The 19,959-nt window shown below is 36.8% G+C and overlaps 1 protein-coding gene across 5 annotated transcripts in view; it reads left to right on the forward strand.

The window, feature by feature from the left end:
• The window catches only part of SYNE2 (spectrin repeat containing nuclear envelope protein 2), a 320,213-nt gene that overhangs the window by 78,521 nt on the left and 221,733 nt on the right, over positions 1–19,959 (forward strand). For all 5 annotated transcript variants that reach the window (XM_077909580.1, XM_077909581.1, XM_077909582.1 and 2 more), the window contains 5 exons: positions 2,429–2,610; positions 7,058–7,254; positions 13,084–13,184; positions 14,933–15,034; positions 18,096–18,233. In XM_077909580.1, coding sequence (XP_077765706.1) covers positions 2,429–2,610; positions 7,058–7,254; positions 13,084–13,184; positions 14,933–15,034; positions 18,096–18,233 — 720 coding nt within the window. The remainder of the gene's footprint in view (positions 1–2,428; positions 2,611–7,057; positions 7,255–13,083; positions 13,185–14,932; positions 15,035–18,095; positions 18,234–19,959) is intronic.

Below are 19,959 nucleotides of genomic sequence, written 5' to 3' on the forward strand. Positions count from 1 at the left end.
ATCCTCGCTGATACTTGACATTAAAATTTTTAAATTTTAGCTATGCTATTGTGTATAATGATTTATAGAAGTTTTAAAAAATATTCTGGATACAAGTCCTTTGTCGAATATCTATAAATTGCAAATATCTTCTCTGATTCTGTGGCTGCCTTTTCAATCTTTTAGTGAGTGAATAGACATGCATGATTTTAATGTAGTTCAAATTTATCAACTTCCTTTTTTGGTGGCTAGTACTTTATATGTCCTCTAAAGAAATCTTTCCTTTTGTCAGCAGCATGGAGATAGTCTCTTATGCTATTTTCTTGAATAATTCTGTCCAAATTGGACTTTCTTCAATGATAGAAATGTCCTGTATTCACTGCACAAGACAGTAGCCACTAGTTGCTTGTGGTTGTTAAACACTTGAAATGTGACTAGTATGACTGAGGAATTAAATTTTTACATTTAATTTAATTGATTTAAATTAAACAGTCACATGTGGTTAGTGACTATTATATTGGACAGTGCAGTTCTAAAAGCTTAATAGTTTCACATTTTACATTTAGACCTACAATCTTTTGAGAATGAATTTTTTTGAGTATGTTATATTAAAGCAATCAAAATTATTTTTTTCCATATGGCTATCGAGTTGACCCACTACCATGTATTGAAAAGACCATCATTTTCCTAGTGTACTGTAGGGCCAATAAATTAAAAAAATCAAGTAACCATATATGTATGGCTCCCAATCGTCAGATTGTCAGTTCTGTTCCACTATTTATCCTTGCAAGTACTATACTATATCAATGTCTATAGCTATATAGAAAGTCTCGATATCTGATCGTGTCCAACTGTTCTTTAGAATTATTTTGTTTATTGCTTACTCTTTGCATTCTCATATAATTTTTAAAATTGAGATGTAATTGACATATACCATTGTGTAAGTTTAAGGTATACAACATGTTGATTTGATATTCGCATAAATTTTATAAATAACTTGTCAATTTACATGCATACGATCTGTTGGGATTTTAATGAGGATTGCATTAAGTGTATAATTTGGAAAAAATTGACATCTTTAAAATATTACATTGTTTAATCCATGAATACAATATTTTTGTTACTGCTCTGTTCAAAATAGTTTCTTTTTTTTTTTTTTTAAGATTTATTTATTTATTTATTCATGAGAGACACAGAGACAGAGAGAGAGGCAGAGACACAGGCAGAGGGAGAAACAGGCCCCACATAGGGAGCCTGATGTGGGCCTCGATCCCAGGTCTCCAGGATCACGCCCTGGGCCGAAGGCAGACACTCAACCGCTGAGCCATCCAGGGGTCCCAAAATAGTTTATTTTCATTATGATTTCTTATTTGACCTCTGGGTTTTATAACATTCTTTGCTTAATATCCAAATATTTGGGGATTTTGTTTGTTATATCTTTATTACTGATTTCTAGCTTAATTTCAGTGTGGTCAGATAATATTATCTGAATGATCTCAGTTCTTCAAAATTGCTGAAGCTTGCTTTATGACTTAGCATCGTCAATTTCAGTAAATATTTTATATGGGTTTGAAAAGAATGTTGATTCTGCCATTTTAGGTACAATGGGATACGCCAATCAGATCCACTTTGTTAACTGTGTTGGTCACATCTACTATTACTGGTATCTGGTGGATCTATTAATTATTAAGACGTGTACTTCTTTCAACAGTACTTGCTTCTGTGTTTGTAGATTTATCTTTTAAAGTTTTCCATAGGTATTATCTTACTGCCCTCCAAAAAATCTGAACCAACTTATGTGCTTACCAGCAATATGTAAAAATCCACTTTCTCATACTTTTACTAGAGGATGCCATCACTTGATATTAACTTTTAAAATTTTTGCCCGTGTTATAAATGAAGAAACTGTCCTCTTGTTATATACATTTGGCTTTCTTAAATGACTATGAGTTTATTTTCCACATACTTAATGGCAGTTTTTTTTCTTTCTTGGAACTTCTCTCTTATGTATTTGACTGTTCTTTCTGTATGTATATTTGTTTCTTAATGGTTTATAATCAAGGATTCATTTTAACTAAGCCAGTCTCTCGGAAGACTTTCTAGACTAGAATCTCAAATTAGTTCAATTCAGTTTAGAGTGACAGGTGTTGAGCACCAGCGAAGTGCTCTGTAAGCATCTTAGAGGGATGAATAGTCCAAGACAGCTTGCCCTCAAGGTGGAATGCAATACCTGAATAAGGGCAAGGAGTTACCCAAGTCCATGGAAAGAAGCCTAAGTGCACAAAAGGTGACAAATGCTGTTATTCAAAGATTTGTCTATTGCTTATTTCACCATGAGTAGCCCCTCACTGTTATAGGATACTTTTTTTTAGTTCTTGTTTTGGCAAAGGTTTTGCCTCAGTGCTACTAATTTATGATTTGTATGTGTTGACTATTATGTCTTCCTTAGATTGAGGAGCTTGCCCGGACTCTTTCATGCAATTACAATCAACCTTCCCTGGATAGTGTGAGTGTGGCAGACTCATCTCCTACCTCAAGTCCTCCAGCTAAGAAATGCTCCAGAGCCCAAGAAAGATGGCAGATGTCTGCAAAGAAGGCTCTTCTCTTGTGGGCTCAAGAGCAGTGTGCCTCGTAAGTAGTTTGCTATGACCACAGGAGACACACAGGGCAGCTTTATCCACTACACAGCCCTACTGACTCCAGGTCTGAAAATCAGGCTGACTAGGTGTAACACCCATCTAAACACTTTCTACTCCTAAAAGGTAAATGTTTACCAACCTCCTTCTCGGAGTGAATTGTACAATATAGAGGTTCATGAACTCAGCCATTTTTGGTTTCAAAGGCAGCAGATGATGCTACTGGGTAACTTCCCTCACCTCCACCCGTGTTTAGGTGGACTGTTACTGTGTAAAAATAAAGCGGTCTTCAAGTATCCTTTTCTTTAGGCATAATTCCCCTATGCAACCAGGAGATGGATTCAAATCCCAAACATTTTACCACACTAGGAACTCTTTAAAAGTCAGGACTACATCTTTATTGACTGTGAATCCTCAGAACCTAGCATAATGTGAGTTCATAGTAGGTGCTCCATAAAATGTATATTGAAGGAGTGAATGAGCAAATGAAGGAATAAGTAATCAACACATAAAATTATCTTTTGGAGCTGTATCTGATTACATTAAAAGACCATAGTACCCATTGTTTAGACATTTGTAGCTCAATTAGAGAACAGAAGCCAGAGAATAGGATTTGTTTTAAAGAGTAGGGATGATGAAAGGAAGTTACTGCTCAGAAATTCTATTTTACAAAGAAAAAGGTTTTTTTTTTTTTGTTCTTGCGAGGCATTTACCCTGTCATTATAAGCACTTGCTGGGATAGGATTTAGGAAAAATAAGGAGTTAGGATGCAGGGGAACTCACCACGAAATGAGCTGTGGAGTTCAAAAGGCATTCCTTGTCATATCATAGCATTGTCTGGATAAATAGAGGCATAAATATGTCACTAAGGCCTCTTAAATAGCAGGCTTCTGAGTAACATCTTCCCAATGAAAGGCTAAGATGCTAATTTCTGCCTTCAGCCTTACCTTTCTTTGTCATTCATCCTTTGCATTTCATGAGGAACAAAAAAACCATGTATCTTATGAGGTTTTTTTTTCTAAATTTATTTATGATAGTCACACACAGAGAGAGAGAGAGAGAGAGAGAGAGAGAGAGAGGCAGAAACATAGGCAGAGGGAGAAGCAGGCTCCATGCACCGGGAGCCCGACATGGGATTCGATCCCGGGTTTCCAGGATCGTACCCTGGGCCAAAGGCAGGAGCTAAACCGCTGCGCCACCCAGGGATCCCGAGTTTTTTTTTTTTTTTTTTTTAAGAGTTTATTTATTAGAGAGAGAAGAGCATGAACACAAGCAGGGAAGTGGCAGAGGGAGAGGGAGAAGCAGGCTCCCCACTGAGCAGGGAGCCCGATGTGAGGCTCTATCCCAGGGACCCTGGAATCAGTATCTGAGCTGAAGGCAGCCACTTAACCGACTGAGCCACCCAGGTACCCTATCTTATGAGGTTTTAAGTATATCAAATGAACTTTTTCTTCAATCTTCGAGAGACAATTTTACTTCAGTTTTCTACCATGCGTGAAAGCGTTATCAAATCATATTCAGACTTGTTTCATTTACCGGTAAGTAAGTTTCTTTAAAAAAAAAAAAAAACATTTTATTTATTTATTCATGAGAGACACAGAGAGAGACAGAGACACAGGCAGAGGGAGAAGCAGGCTCCTCACAGGGAGCCCAATGTGGGACTTGATCCCGGACCCTGAGATCACGCCCTGAGCCAAAGGCAGATGCTTAACCGCTGAGCCACTCAGACATCCTGGTAAATAAGTTTCAAACCAGTTCAAAGTTCAAATATGATCTTTTTCTCCATGTCTTTCCTTGCTTTTCAACTATGAGCTCTGCTAAACTTACCAAGATGTAGTAAATCATTCTTAAGTAATTCATCAGGAGTTTTTGTTTTGGCCATCATTGGTGATATTATTAGGTAACTTTTATTTCAGTATTCTACGATACTCTGGAACTCACCTGAGTTCCAGAGTATAGTTAGACTATGTTGTAAGAAATATATTCTCTTATTTCTGAAGGAGATGAATTGAGGCCCTTGTTTGCAACTTCTAAATGAGCTTAGATCCTGCCAATCACTTTGGAGCCCTAACCTGCCCTCCATAACACCTGGCAGCCGGTGCAGGTCCATATAGAGCTGACCTCACAGTCTGGTGCTTTACTGAAGGCAGTGTCAGCACTTAGCTATTTCTGACCCCCACTCTGCCCTGCCCTCAAATGAGGGCGGTAGCCTTCATCCCTTTAGCTAGTTTTGCTTAGCATCTAAGCACACTTCCTGAGGCTAGAATCCTGGATTTGAATCCTAGTTTCCTGCACTTTCTAACTGGTGACTTCTGATATTTAATATTTTTGAATTTCCTCAATCGTAAAAATGTGGACAGTACTAACACTTCTTAGGGTTATTATGTGTATTATAAGAATTATTTTTTAAAGAGCATTTAGAACAGGGGCACCTGGCTGGCCCAGTGGTTGAGTGGCTGCCTTTGGCTCAGCTTGGGATCCCCGGGTTCTGGGGTTGAGTCCTGCATCAGGCTCCCTGCAGGGAACCTGCTTCTCCTTCTGCCTATGTCTCTGCCTCTCTCTGGGTGTCTCTCATGAATACATAAATAAAATCTTAAAAAAAAATAGAGTATTTAAAACAGTTTCTGGACACAGCATGGACCATGTAAGTATCTGTTAAACAAGACAAAAGTCACTGAATAGAATACTATTTTAGTTTATCACAGTCATAGTTGAGACATTTTTTCCTAAGGGATTCAGGAAAGGCCATGTCGTCAGAAGCTGATTTTCTCCAAAAGTTTTTACCATTTGATTCATACTTTAAATTAGTCCATTGAATTTCCTTGTGTTTTTTGTGAGATATTAAATTGTTCTGGAATATTGTTTTGGAATATTTCCCACATTTTGTATGCACCTATAGTTGTTCTGGAATATTTCCCACATTTTGTTCTGGAATATTCCCCACATTTTGTATGCAGCTAGCTATACTCTTATAATATCCTCACTGCTCCCTTGTCAAATACAGATTAGTGATTGATGGAGTGATTTGAAATATGTATATTAAGCACTTTTATATGCCAGACACTGTTTGGAGATGAGTCTACTGTGATAGTCAAGAAATATAAGGCCCTTGCTCTCCAGGGCCTTGTGCCTGTAGCAGATGGATCAATATGATAACTACAGTTGGCAATAAGCTCAGGGACCTTATGATGATGATTGAGAATGCTGAGAGTAGGAGGATGGCCTTTATCTGAGGTGGTCATGGAGTGTCTTTCTGAGGAGGAGACCTTTGAGCTGAGGCCTGAAGGAGAAGGCTTCAGGTGTATGAAGATCTAGGAGAAAGAGCATCCAAGCAGAAGGATTAAAAAGAGCATGGTGTTGAGAAACAGGAACAAATCCAGCATAGCTGCCACATTGTAAGAGAGGAGATGTAAGAGTAGGAGTGGGAGGCAGGGGCCAGAGTGAGAGATACTATTCTGACAAGTGATGACAAGGGTGGTTTTTTTAAAATAATTTTTTTATTGTAATAAAATAACATGAAATTTATCATTTTAACCATTTTTAAGTGTACAATTCAATGGTGTTAAGTGCATTCACATTGTAATGTAACCAGCACCACCATCCATCTTCAGAACTTTTTTCATCTAGTAAAACTAAAACTACTCCCCACCCTCCCCTTCCCCAGTCCCTGGCAGCCAGTGGTCTACTTTCTTTGTCTATGAATTTCACTACTGTACGTACCTTAAATGAGTGGAATCATATAGGATTTGCCCTTTTGTGACTAACCTCTTTCACTCTGCATTAACATCTTCTAGGTTCATCCATGTTGCAAGATGTGTTAGAATGTCCTTCCTATTTAGGGCTGAGTAATATTCCATTGTATGGACACTGCATTTTGTTTATCTGTTCATCTGTGATGACTAGTTTTAAGCAGGGGAGTGGCAAGGTCTATATCCAATGAGCTACTGGCCATTGACGTGGCATAGTGTATCATTTAAGTTGTTATAATGAGAAAGATTATTGTTTCCTCTGGAGAAAGGAAATTAACTGCATGTGGGGATCTAAAGTCAGTCGTAAGCCAACAGATTGTTGAATGGAGAGCATTAAACTTGAGTGCGTATTGTCATTTGGAGAGCTTTTAAAGACATAGATTTCAGATCTACCTCCAGAATTTGATGGGGGTATGTTTGGGGTTGGATTCGACTGAGAATTTATATCTCTAGCACTTGCAGCCCAGGTGATGCCAGTGATGCTGGTCCCAGGGCCACACTTTGAGAACCAATGTTCTATAGTATCAGACATAGCATTTGACTTCAATCTGACCACAAGATTGAAAGAAAATATTTTCCTCGGATGATTTATATTATTCACTGAAATTTGTTTTAATTACTATTGAATATAGTGGATGTGCTTTGATAAATTTTTAAAATAGTATTTATCATGTTTTTGTCCTCTTGTGATAGGTATGAGTCTGTCAATGTGACAGATTTTAAGTCAAGCTGGAGAAATGGGATGGCTTTTTTGGCGGTCATTCATGCCTTACGACCAGACCTAATTGACATGAAGAGTGTGAAGCATAGATCCAACAAAGACAATCTGAAAGAGGCCTTTGGAATTGCAGAACGAGAATTTAAAATCCCCAAATTGCTTGAGCCAGAAGGTAAAGAATCTTTTTTCTTTTTGAAACAATGTCCAGTGTGAAATTGGTTTAAAAATGGCATCTATAGTGGCACCTGGGTGGCTCAGTGGTTGAGCGTCTGCCTTTGGCTCAGGTCATGATCCCAAGGGTCCTGGGATCAAGTCCCACATCAGGCTTCCACAAGGAGCCTGCTTCTCCATCTGCCTATGTCTCTGCCTTTCTCTCTGTGTCTCTCATGAATAAATAAATAAAAATCTTTTAAAAAATGGGAACTATATATAAATAAAACAGTATTATATATTTAGTCCTGAAGGGTTAAACTTAAACTCTTTACTAAATTTCATGAAATTAAGAATTCCTACCAATTTGTTAACTTCAGTAATTACAGGGATGATATGAGAGCTGAAAGCAAACAGTGCTGAGTTTTCGTCTTAAGTTTCTTTTGTTGTGTTCTATATCACGTTCCCTTGATTCTGTTACTCTGTTCTAAAATGTCTCTAGTAAACCCGTCCTTTGAATTAAGTATTTCCCCTACCTCCTCCCCCTCAATAATGCTGAACTTCCATGAGTCCAGAAACTGCTTTTTCTGTTTCTGCCTCTATGGCTGGCTCAGCTTTGCCATGGCTGTGCTCAATATATTGTGTTGTTTTGTTAACAATGACGACAGCAAAATCTGAAATACTGGTTATATTCCAAGAGGTAATTATGTTAACTTCATAAAATTAAGATTAAGGTGATTTATTTCTTTGGAAAATCACTTTACTTTGGATTGAATTGTTTCTTAATGTACCAAAGTTTATTAAAAATCCTAGTAAGAAAAAAAAATCCTAGTAAGGTCCGTAAAAGAGGTATGTAGGATTAGTGGAGATTATAATGAACTAACAGATTAAGAGATACAAATTCTAGTCTCAGCTCCATAACCCTGGGTGTTTAGGTTAATGTGTGACTGGCTCTCCAAAACAATCTGTGTGTGTGTGAGTGTGTGTATATACTTATATAGGTCTATTACAAATATTACTAATATAAAGCACATATAGCACATAGTTTACAAATAATAATACAATATATGATACACTTTATTATAAATTCCATATAGCCTTCAAATACTTTTGTTGATTTTTGCCAAACTCTTTTTATTTTTAAAAGACATTTTTTATTTATTTGAGAGAGCAAGAGAGAGCCCAAGTTGGGGGGAGGGGCAGAGGAAGAGGGAGAGGGAGAAGCAGGCTTCCCGCTGAGCAGGGAACCCAAAGTGGGGCTCAATCCCGGGACCCTGAAATCATGACCTGAGCTGAAGGTAGATGCCTAACTGAAGGAGTCACCCAGGTGTTTCTTTGGCAAACTCATATCTATCTGCAGCCAATGTATGGCCGCAGTTGCTGGACATGTATAGTTCTGACATGAATGTTGGTGGATAATTTCCTTTACATTCACAAGGAAGCATGACAGCAAAGAAGTTTGTCACAGCTTCATTTGTACTTCAACAACATAAAGGATTTTTTGCTGAATCTAATATAGAAGAATATTTCCTCATTTTTTTTGTGCTATGTGCAATTTAACAGCTCTAAGCAGGGCATACTTTTAAGCTTAACCTGCATTATTAACATTTTCTCTATCCTTTTCTTCATAATCAACAAAACAAGAAATAAAGCCCTCATTTGCTGATTCGTGTGTGTGTGTGTGTGTGTGTGTGTGTGTTTGTGGTTTGAACAGTACCGCTTCAGCCAATTCCAGTGTGAAGTCACTGAACACAGAGTAGGGAAAATATGTGCAACTCTAACATAGCATTATGTATTATGTTTTTCTATCATACAGGTACAATAGAGGTAAATAACCTCAAGAGAATAATAGTAAAATGTAGTAAAATTGTTGGGAAGTGGTGAGTTTTGAGTATCTATTACCTTTGTTTTAATATATTTTTTGATTATGCATTCATATAATCTAATTTTTAATGCTGTGTTTAACAACCAGCTCATAAAAGTGCTGAAAATCTAATAATCAGCTCTCTGAAGCTGAGCCATCTGCCTCCAGCATAGCACTAAGTGATTGTGGCTTTGTCACTTAACTTTTGGGATTTTAAATAGCTTTATTGAGATGTAATTCACATACCGTAACAATTTACCCATTTAAGTGTACAATTCAATACTTTTTCAGTTTATTAGTGAAAATTTCCAGCCATCATCATAATCAATTTTAGAACCTTTTCATCATTCTGAAAAGAATCCCATTAGCAATCTCTCCCTATCCGCCCCCCCCCCCCCCCCCCCAGCCCTTGCAACCACTAATTCTTTCTCTTCCTATAGATTTGCCAATTCTGGACATTTCACATAAATGTAGTCTTTTGTAGCTGGCTTCTTTATCTTAGCATAATCCTTTCAAAGCTTATCTGTGTGGCAATATTTGTCAGTACTTCATTCTTTTTGTTTTTAGTAGGCCTTACATTTTAGAACATAAGGTTTACAGAAAAATTGGGAATATCTAGTAAGTTCCACAAAATTTTCCCTACTGTTGACATATTAGTACATTTGTTATAATTAATGAACTAATATTGATATATATATTTGTACTTTATTCACACTTCTTTAGTTTTCCCCTCATGCTCTTTTTCTTTTCAGGATTCCATCCAGAATTCTACATTACATTCAGTTTTCATGTCTTTTTTGGCTACTCCTAACTGACAGTTTCTTATACCTTTTTGTTTTGATGACCTGACAGTTTTGAGGATTACTGGTCATCTATATTATAGAGTACCCCTTTGCTGGAATTTGCATTATGTCTTTTCTCATATTAGATTGGGGTTATGTGTTCTTGGGAGAAAGACCACAGAGGTAAAGTGCCATTCTTATATCATATCAGGGGAACATGCTGTCCATATTATATCTGGTGATGTTAACCTTGACCACCTGGCTGAGGTAGTATTTGTCAGGTGTCTCTCTTGTGAAGCTATTTTTTTGTTTCCATCTTCCTGTATTGCACTCTTTGGAGGGAAGTGATTCTGCATAGCTCACACATAGGAAAGTTATGTGCACTCTCCTTGAGGGCAGGTTATCTACATAAATTATTTGCAATTCTTTTGCAGGAGCTATGTCTGTTCTCTCCTGCATCTATTCACTTATCCAACCAGTTGTTTATATCAGTATGGGCTATGGACATTTTATTTTATACTTTGGGTTGTGATCTAATACTACATTGTTTTATTGCTCAAATTGAAAAAGATTTTTTAAGCCCAGAGTTTTAGCCCTTGGGAGCTCTTTCAGCTAGCTCCTGATCTTCTTTGACATATCCCCATTAGTGGTGTTCCCTCATTTGTTTTAGAACACATACTTATCTTCTGGCCCTGTAAGATAGACCAGGGTCATTTTATACATTTCCTCCCCCAATCCTGGGATCAACCTTCTCTCCAAGGAGCACTGGCTCCTTCCTTTGGAAACTGACATTCAAGGCTAAGCTCTGGGTGCTAACTGTGCTTGTTGCTATTGGTTCTTAGCCTTCTTGGACCTCAGTTGAATCAGATGATATTTCTAAATTAAAAGTTAGCCTAATAATTCCATATTTTTATATATTAGATTTGTCGTTACTTTAGTGTCAGGTGGCTTATTATTCTTGTTAACTTTCCTCTCCTTGTTTTTTCTTTCTTTCCTCTTCTTCCTTTCTTTGTCTTTTCTCTTTTCCTTTTGGCTTTTCATTATCTTTTTTTTTTTTTTCATTATCTTTTTTTTCTTTTCTTTGTTTTTCGTCATGTTTTGTTCTATCTTTTCTGATTGCTGGGTCGGTTTTCTGTTTTTTTTTATTTTATTTTATTTTATTTTTTTTTTTTAATTTTTAAAATTTATTTATAATAGTCACAGAGAGAGAGAGAGGCAGAGACACAGGCAGAGGGAGAAGCAGGCTCCATACACCAGGAGCCCGACGTGGGATTCGATCCCGGGTCTTCAGGATCACGCCCTGGGCCAAAGGCAGGCGCCAAACCGCTGCGCCACCCAGGGATCCCTGTTTTTTTTTTTTTTTTTAACAGTTTTTTCTCATTGTGATTATCTAAATCTTTATTAGTATAAAATATTTTTCCTAGTTCAGTATGTAAAAATAATTAGGCAAATAATGTCAGGATAGTATAAAAAAGGCAAATTTCCACTGTAGAAAAGATTGCCCATAATTCATTTTAAATGGCTTAAATAATAGCTTAAAATGTGAAATATATCATGATTATTTATGCAAACGAAGTGATAGTGTGTCATATTTGAATAAGAGAATTATCTTTCGACAATTTTATTAAAACAATCACAATGCATAGCTTCATATATAATACAGTTTTTAAAAAGAAACATCTAGTTAAGCCAGTATAATTATTTTATGTATCTCTGAATATACTTTTACTTTTTTAGTTATACTTTTCTCAGTGAAAGAATAACTCAGCTCTTAGGGATGCTTCCTTTATTGAAACTCCACCCCTACCTTTTTATTGATACCTTTTATATGTTTATTGTATGTATTTTATTATTTGGATATGGATTAGATTCATGTTTTTTCCTCAGCCCGCTTTGAAGAGTCGTTGGGCCCAGGAAACACATTTGCTAAAGCATGCATGGTGTGTTATATTTGTTTGTTGTTTGTTTTTCTCCTAACACTGAACTCCTTGAGGGGCAGATAATGTCTTAAGGCATCTAGCATCTACTCAGGTGTCTAGCATCTACTTGTTGAATGAATAAAGTGATGAAACATATAGCCCCTATGGGCAAGAACTCAGCCTTACATACCTTGCTTGTGACCTACATTTGTTGGCTCTCTATAAATATTTGATGAATTTATTCTAACTGAATTAATAAATAAACACAAAAGATTTTCCTTTTCAGTATCTTCCTGGTTATTTTGGCAACATACCAAAAGACAACCCAAAATTATGTGTTCATTTTCTGTAGCATATTGTGATCCCTTCTTTGTGATTTTTGTGATCTATCTAATTTATTTTATGTCTGGAGAAGTTCTGCACTCAAGGAATGTATGATAATTTTACTTTGTTTAATTCAGCATTTTCCAAATTTGTTTCATCATGGTCTTTGTTACTGCAACACAAGGATTGGCCCACAGAAGTCTCTCAGTAAATATATTTGTTCCACAAATGAACAAATAAAATCTTGTAGATGTCTTGAATAAGTCTTCTGTACTACATATGCTTTTGGAAATACTTTACTGCACACTTGCTGAGACCATTTGACAGGAATGGATTCCAGTTGCTATATGTTCCTATACTCTCCACTCCTAGAGGAGTTTCCATACCATGTCTCTGGAAGGGAAAAGGCTATATTTTCTCTTTTCCACCGTCCTGGAGTACTTATGCCCTTTTTTTTTTTTTTTTTTTTTTTTTTAAAGAGTTTATTTTTTTTAATATATATATATATTTTTTTAAACATTTTTTAAATTTATTTATGATAGGCACACAGTGAGAGAGAGAGAGGCAGAGACACAGGCAGAGGGAGAAGCAGGCTCCATGCACCGGGAGCCCGATGTGGGATTCGATCCCGGGTCTCCAGGATCGCGCCCTGGGCCAAAGGCAGGCGCCAAACCGCTGCGCCACCCAGGGATCCCCTACTTATGCCCTTATACAGACAACATGCATAGTGGAAATTGAGGCTGTACATGTACTACTGCCAGAATTCAATTCAGCTCTGTTTGAATCTGGATCTAAGCTCTTAGCCACTGCGCAGACATGGAAAAGAGCGACTGACCAGAGATTGCATGGCTGGCTAACTACTTTGGTTCATTTCAAGGCTGTCTTATGGCATAGCCTGTTCTTATGTAGTAATTACAGTAAATCACATTTATAGCTAATTGATAGTGTGGCATATCTTGCAGATGTGGATGTTGCTAATCCCGACGAAAAGTCAATCATGACCTATGTGGCACAATTTCTACGGTATTCGAAGGATGCAGCTGAGACTGGAGATAAAACTCAGGTATGTCCTTATAAGTATGACTCAAGCACATTTTTGTTGTACCCTACTAATGCTTAATTTTTAAAATTGAGGTATAATTTGCATATAGAACTTTAATGTGCAGTTCTATGAGTTTTGACAAATGCATACAACCATGTAAACCATGCAGCAATCATGATGTAACACATTTCTATCACCTGGAATGTACTACTTACTGTGCCTCTTTACTATCTGTACTCCCTACCCTCAGCAGCCAATATTCCAATTTCTTTCACTATAGATTAGTTTTGCCTTTTTAAAAATATTTTTAAGTTAAAAGTGGTAATTAAACTTTGCTGAGTTATCTAAAATAACTTTTACATAGGCAGTATATTAAGACAAATTAAATTTAGCAGGCTTTTGAAAAATTCTAGAGCTTTCTAATTTTTTGTCTATTTTAACAGCTTTTTTGAAATGTAATTTACATACCATAAAATTAAACCATTTAAAGTTTACAATTCAATGGTTTTCAGCGTGTTTATATAGTTGTGCAGCCATCACCGCAATCTAATTTTAGCATATTTCCATTTTACCTATTCTTTAGCTACACATAACTGGAATTGTATAATTTATAAAAATGGGGGCAGTGTGTTCTACTCTTCATCATTGTTTGCTGAGGTACTCTTGAATCACTATGAGACTGTCATTTGATTATTCAGTTTTTTCCTTTGACTTTCAGTCAGGTACAAATACTGTAGGTGTGAATTTCATAAAAATCACTGAGCTGCAAATAAACACTTATTCTGCTGCTGTGAAGATAAATGAGTGCTGTGAATTTAGTACACTGTTTTTTAATGTTAAAATAATATTTCTTTAAGCTACCTCCTCAGATGTGTTTACATGCGGTCATATTGTCACATTTTATGTGTCAAATTTAGGCTGATGTTTTTCCAACTGTTAACATTTTGAGGCCTTATGCCAGATTGTTGCTGACTCTGGGACAGAGACTCAAGCTGGGACTCAGCCTTCTAATTCAGTTCAGTTATTTCTGACCTGCTGAGGAGCTACTCTTTTCTAATTAATTTTCTTATTAAAAAATAAAATGAAAAATTCAACTGTCCATGAAATCAGATGCAAAAATATATAGAAAACACTCCTGTTTTATTTTTTTTTCACTCCTGTTTTAATAGAAAGAGAAGAATAAATGAAGGTTAAAGGAGAATGGAAATAAGATGTAAAATTTTTGGCTCTATTCTCTGGCAGTAAATTTTGCTCTCAGATGTAAGCCATCAAGAATCTAAGAAAAAGAGAATCGTTGCTCATGTCCACAGGGTAGCAGAACCAAAACCTTTAGTGGCGTTTTTAGGGTCTTTCAAATGCTCATGATATTTTTTGATGTCAGTGTATTTGGGTGTAAATAGCCGTGAGTTAACCCATATTTAGATGTATTGGAAAGCAGTATTCAGATATGCCTGCTATAAATGAGTCATTTAGAATAATATTCTCTGAAATTGAGGAATAATGGAAATGGGTAAGCCCCCCCCCCAAAAAAAAAATAGGGGCTTGCTTGCCCTACCTCTTTAGCACATTATGTTCAGGTGCTAGTCTCAATCCATTTTAAAATTTAAGGTGTTATGTGAACAAGCAGAATTTCTCTTTGGTGCCATGAGTCCTTGGTGTGTAATGATTGCATATTTCACTGATGTTTGAAGTTGTTAATTTTATTGTTAAAAAAAAAACTTCCAGGTCTATTTAGGGTAGAGTTTTAAATGTGTGTGTGTGAATTACAGGGCAAGATGAAAGATGCTGTGGCCTGGTTAACTCTACAAGAGAAAAAACTACAGAAAGTGCTAAAGGATTCAGAAAATGAGACCTACTCTAAAAAGTATGAAGTAAGTATGACTTTAAATAGCAATTATTTATTTGTAGCTTACTGTTAGGTAAGAGTAGAATGTTTTTGGAAAAAATCTTTCAGAGTAATTATTTAATAAATGCTAAACTAAGTTTTAGCATCAAGTTCTAGGATAGTGCTTCTCAAATTTTAATTTGCATGTGAATTACCTGGGGAATTTTATTAAAATGCAGATTCTGGGGCCCCTGGGTGGCTCAGTTAAGCCCTTGCCTTCTGCTCAGGTCATGATCCCAGGGTCCTGGGGCCAAGCTCCACATCAGGCTTCTTGCCTGATGGGCAGCCTGCTTCTCCCTTTCCACCACTTGTGCTCTCTTGTGCGCTCTCCCTCTCCCTCTCTCAAATAAATAAATAAATAAATAAATAAATAAATAAATAAAATCTTCTGAAAAATTAAAAAATGCAGATTCTAATTTGGTAATTCTGGGGTGGGACCTGAGATTCTGCATTTCCAGGTGATGCTGATGCTTGGTCCTCATGGTACTTGGAATAGTAAGCCACTCTAAGTGGGCTGTGGCAAGCTGGTCTGTGAGTCCCATCAACAGTTTTTGTAAATACAGTGTTATTGGTGTAGAGCCATGTCCATTACGGTATTGTCTGTGGCTGCTTTTGCACTACAACACCAGAATTAAGTAGTGGCAATGGAGACCATATGGCCCTCAAGCCTAGAACATTTACTATCTTGCCTCTTATAGTAAAACTTCTCTAGTCTCCACTCTAGAGCAGATTGAATATTGAAAGGAAAAAAGATCAGGAAATCAGAAATGAAACCAACCCCAAAATATAACAGTAAGGATCTCAATCAAGGTGTGCTTTGAAGAAAAATGGCAACTGTTATTGTCATCATGTTTGAACCTTCGCTTTGTACCAAGTGCCTGGCTGACAAGCATTTTATGTGTCACAGCATCTTACTGAGTGTGGGATTGTTATTCCAGTTTTACAGATGAAGACAAGACTTAGAGGCACTAAGTGACTTGTCTGAGGTCACTTAACTACTGAGAGGTTAGAGATGGGAATTGAGTGAAGTCTAGCTTTGAAGCCTTAGCTCTCTTTATGTCCTGGCACTTCGCCGGGTTAGGAAGTTATCCCCTGTACTATTTTGAAAGAGACTAACAGGAGCCAAGGTGAGGATTCATCAGCCCTGTTTCGTAGAACCCACTGTCTCTGCAGCTCTGCTCCCCACCAGTCTTCTGTCCTGAGTAAAGGAGACATACTGTCCTGTGCCTGCACAACACTCAGCACCTCCACGCTCGGTTTCCTTCCCTATCTAAGGGAGTTGGATGAATCCAGCCTTTCTGACATACCATTCAGAGGATCGTGTGACTTTGCTGGCAATAGCATTCTTTTTGGTTTAGAGCATTTCCTTTGACTTTCCTTGACTCTCCTTATCAGGAGAGGGATAGGACATTCTCATCTTCCTTCCATCTGAACTGCATTGGCTTTTTTGCTTCTTCTATCTTTGTTCTGGCCTGATTTGTTTTTGTTTTTTTCAAAGATTTTATTTTATTTATTAATGAGAGACACAGAGAGAGAGAGAGAGGGGGGCAGAGACACAGGCAGAGGGAGAAGCATGCTCCATTCAGGGAGCCCGATGTGGGACTTGATCCTGGGACTCCAGGATCATGCCTTGAGTCGAAGGCAGGTGCCAAACCATTGAGCCACCCAGGGATCCCCTGATATGGGGTTTTTTAGTTTAGTTTTGTTTTGTTTCTAAGATTTTATTTATTTATTTCGGGGGTGCAGGGAGAGCATGCAAGGATGAACAGGGGGAAGGACAGAGGGAGGGAGAGGAATAAGCAGAGTCTCCACTAAGTGTGGAGCCTGATTTGGGGAGACCGACTTGGGGCTCAATCTCAGGACCCTGCGATCATGACCTGAGCTGAAGTCAAATGCTTAACAAACTGAACTGCCCAGGTGCCATTGGCCTGATTTTTTTTTTTTTTACTGACAAGATTATAAGCATCCACTGGAAGTGCTTTGCTCTCACACATGTATTTGATTTACTAATGTACCATAGATTCAGGTTTCTTAAATAAAAGCCTTCATGAAGTTATTAATGATCAGAAAGAATTATAATAATTATTCCTCAGTCCGCTTGTAAAACTTAATCTTTAAAAAATTTTTCATTTATTTATTAAAGTAAGCTTTATTCCTGACATGGGGCTTAAACTCATGACCCCAAGATCAAGAGTTGCACGCTCTTCTGATTGAGCCAGCCAGATGCCTCAACTTAAGGGGCACCTGGGTGGCTCAGTCAGTTAAGCATCTGCCTTTGGCTCAGGTCATGATCTCAGGTCCTGAGATCCAGCCCTGGCTCTGGCTCCTTGCTCAGCGGGGAGTCTGCTTTTCCCTCTCCCTCTGCCTGGCCCCCTCCATGCATGCTTTCTCTCTCTCTCTCTCTCTTAAATAAATGAATAAAATCTTTAAAAAAATAAAATTTAACTTAAAGTGCTGCCAATTATTGTGAATAATGTTTGAGATAATATTATGGAATTGAGGACTCTTAAATACTAATATTTCACACAAATATGAACCAAGGAAAGCTTTATTTATTAAATTTTTGAGAGCAGGAACAAAGTATTTTCTAAAGTCTGTATAAAATGACTTGAGAAGAACTGGCTCAACTGCAGTTAATCATGGACATGTTTACAAGTGATAACTTTTGCCATATAGTTCTCACTTCCACTCATTCTTATTTTGTTGTGGATACATATTTGAAGAGGACTAACAAAGTCACATTTTCTGTGTGGCATCATGAGTTGTCCTCTCAAGCTGGGTGACGTTGCCACTCTATTCCAGTAAAAATCCATCAGTACTGACACAAGATACAAGCTATGACCTGTGGTTACTCTGATGGCACTCAAATGATCAGGGTGCACTGCAGAAGGTTTCCAGATCAGTGAGAGGATCTTGAATTCAGGGAATTTTACCTTCATCTAAGTAAAAATTTAAACATAATCTATAGCTATAGACCTTAAAATAGTGGATTACAGTTAATGAACTGATCTAAAATTTCTGTCTTTAAAATATTATCCTGATTGTAGATTCTGCTGTCCTTTTTGGAGTCATTCAATGAAGAAAAAAAGCCCTTTTTGGATATCCTGCCAATAAAAAGGAATCCGGTTGAACTGAGTGAAGATCAGTTACAGTTGAGAGAAGCCTGGGATGGCCTCAACTACCAGGTTACTGTGTTATATTGATTAGAAGAACATTTTCAAGAGGCAGCTTTGTTTGTTGGATGATTACTTTAGGCTTTCATGAGGAATTCTGTAAGAGTAGATGCTGCATCAGAAACTTAGGAGAGTGTTCTTTTATTTTCTCCATGGCATCATTTGGGTAGTGGTTGATGTTTAGTAGGAATTTATGGGATTCTGCTTAGAGAAACTGCCTAGTTTTTATAAACTAAACTAACTTTTTATAAACTAGCAAAATTTTTCTATTTGCCATCAATGATTGGTTTGCCACAGTAGATTATCCATACTCTGATCAACTTGCAGCCTCATCTCTACTTTGGACACTATTAATAGATGCCTGAAGGGGGTTAGGGACAAGCCTAGAGAGAATGTGTGAAGATGAATGTGTATGTGTGTCTGAATATATTGGTATGATTTTAGTTGTTTGCAATTTATTGAGATTTGTGGTATGACCCAAGGCATAGTGCATGTTGGTGTACATGTCATTTACAATTGAAAAGAATATGTATTCTATAGTAATTTGATACAGCATTTTATAGATATCAGTTAAGATATGGTGGTTGATAGTGTCAGATTATCTGTGTTTTGATTGATATTTTGCTTGGTTGTTCTATCAATTGCTGAGAAATTGCTGTTAAGATCTATAGGATCCTTCCTTTGATTCTGTCAAATTTTGTTTAATGTATTTTAAAATTTTGTTATTAGTTGTGTACATTCATGGTTATGTCTCCCTGATGAATTGACACTTTTATTATTATGAAATATTCCTGTTTATCTCTGGTAATATTGTTTTTCTTAATGTATATTTAATCTGTTATCAATATTATCACTCCAGTCTTATGCTGACTTAGTGGTACATCTTTTTCCTTCATTTATTTTCAATCTATTTGAGTCTTTATATTTAAAGTGTATCCCTTATGGGCAGCATATGATTGGATCTTGCTTTCTTATCCATTATGATCATTTCTGCCTTTTAATTGGAGAGTTTAGTCAGTTAATATTTAATGGAATTATTGATATGGTTCAACTGAGGTATGTATACCATTTTATTCTTTTTTTTTCTGTTTATTTCTTCTATTTTCTTTTTATCTCTATTCTTTTCCTGCCTTGCTTTAGATCATGTTAATATTTTTAGAATTTCATCTTAATTTATCTATTGGCTTTTTGGCTCTACTGCTTTCTAGCAGATTTTTAGTGAGATTACAATGTACATTTTAAAAATTTTACAGTCTACTTATATAATTTTTAAGTTATACAACTTCTTATGTAGAAATCTTGCAATTAAATTGATTCATTTGTCATACTTTATGCTATAGTTGCTTTATATATAAATATATATGCCACAAACATATGTTTTTTTTTCTTCTTCTTTTTTTTTTTTTTTTAAGATTTTATTTATTTATTGAGAGACACAGGGAGAGGGAGAGAGAGGCAGAGACACAGGCAGAGGGAGAAGCAGGCTCCATGCAGGGAGCCCGACGTGGGACTTGATCCCAGAACTCCAGGATCATGTCCCAGGCTGAAGGCAGGCACTAAGCCACTGAGCCACCCGGGCTGCCCCCACAAACATATGTTTTAAAGTCCCTAAGACCGTGTCATAAATCTTAGCTAAAAATAGTCATACATTTTAAAGATATTAAGTGAAAAAAAGCTTTTATATTTATCTAGATGTTTATCATTTTTAATGTTCCTCATCCCTTTCTAGAGATTTGAG

Source organism: Canis aureus, chromosome 9, assembly GCF_053574225.1.
Source record: "Canis aureus isolate CA01 chromosome 9, VMU_Caureus_v.1.0, whole genome shotgun sequence".
NCBI classification, from domain to species: domain Eukaryota; kingdom Metazoa; phylum Chordata; class Mammalia; order Carnivora; family Canidae; genus Canis; species Canis aureus.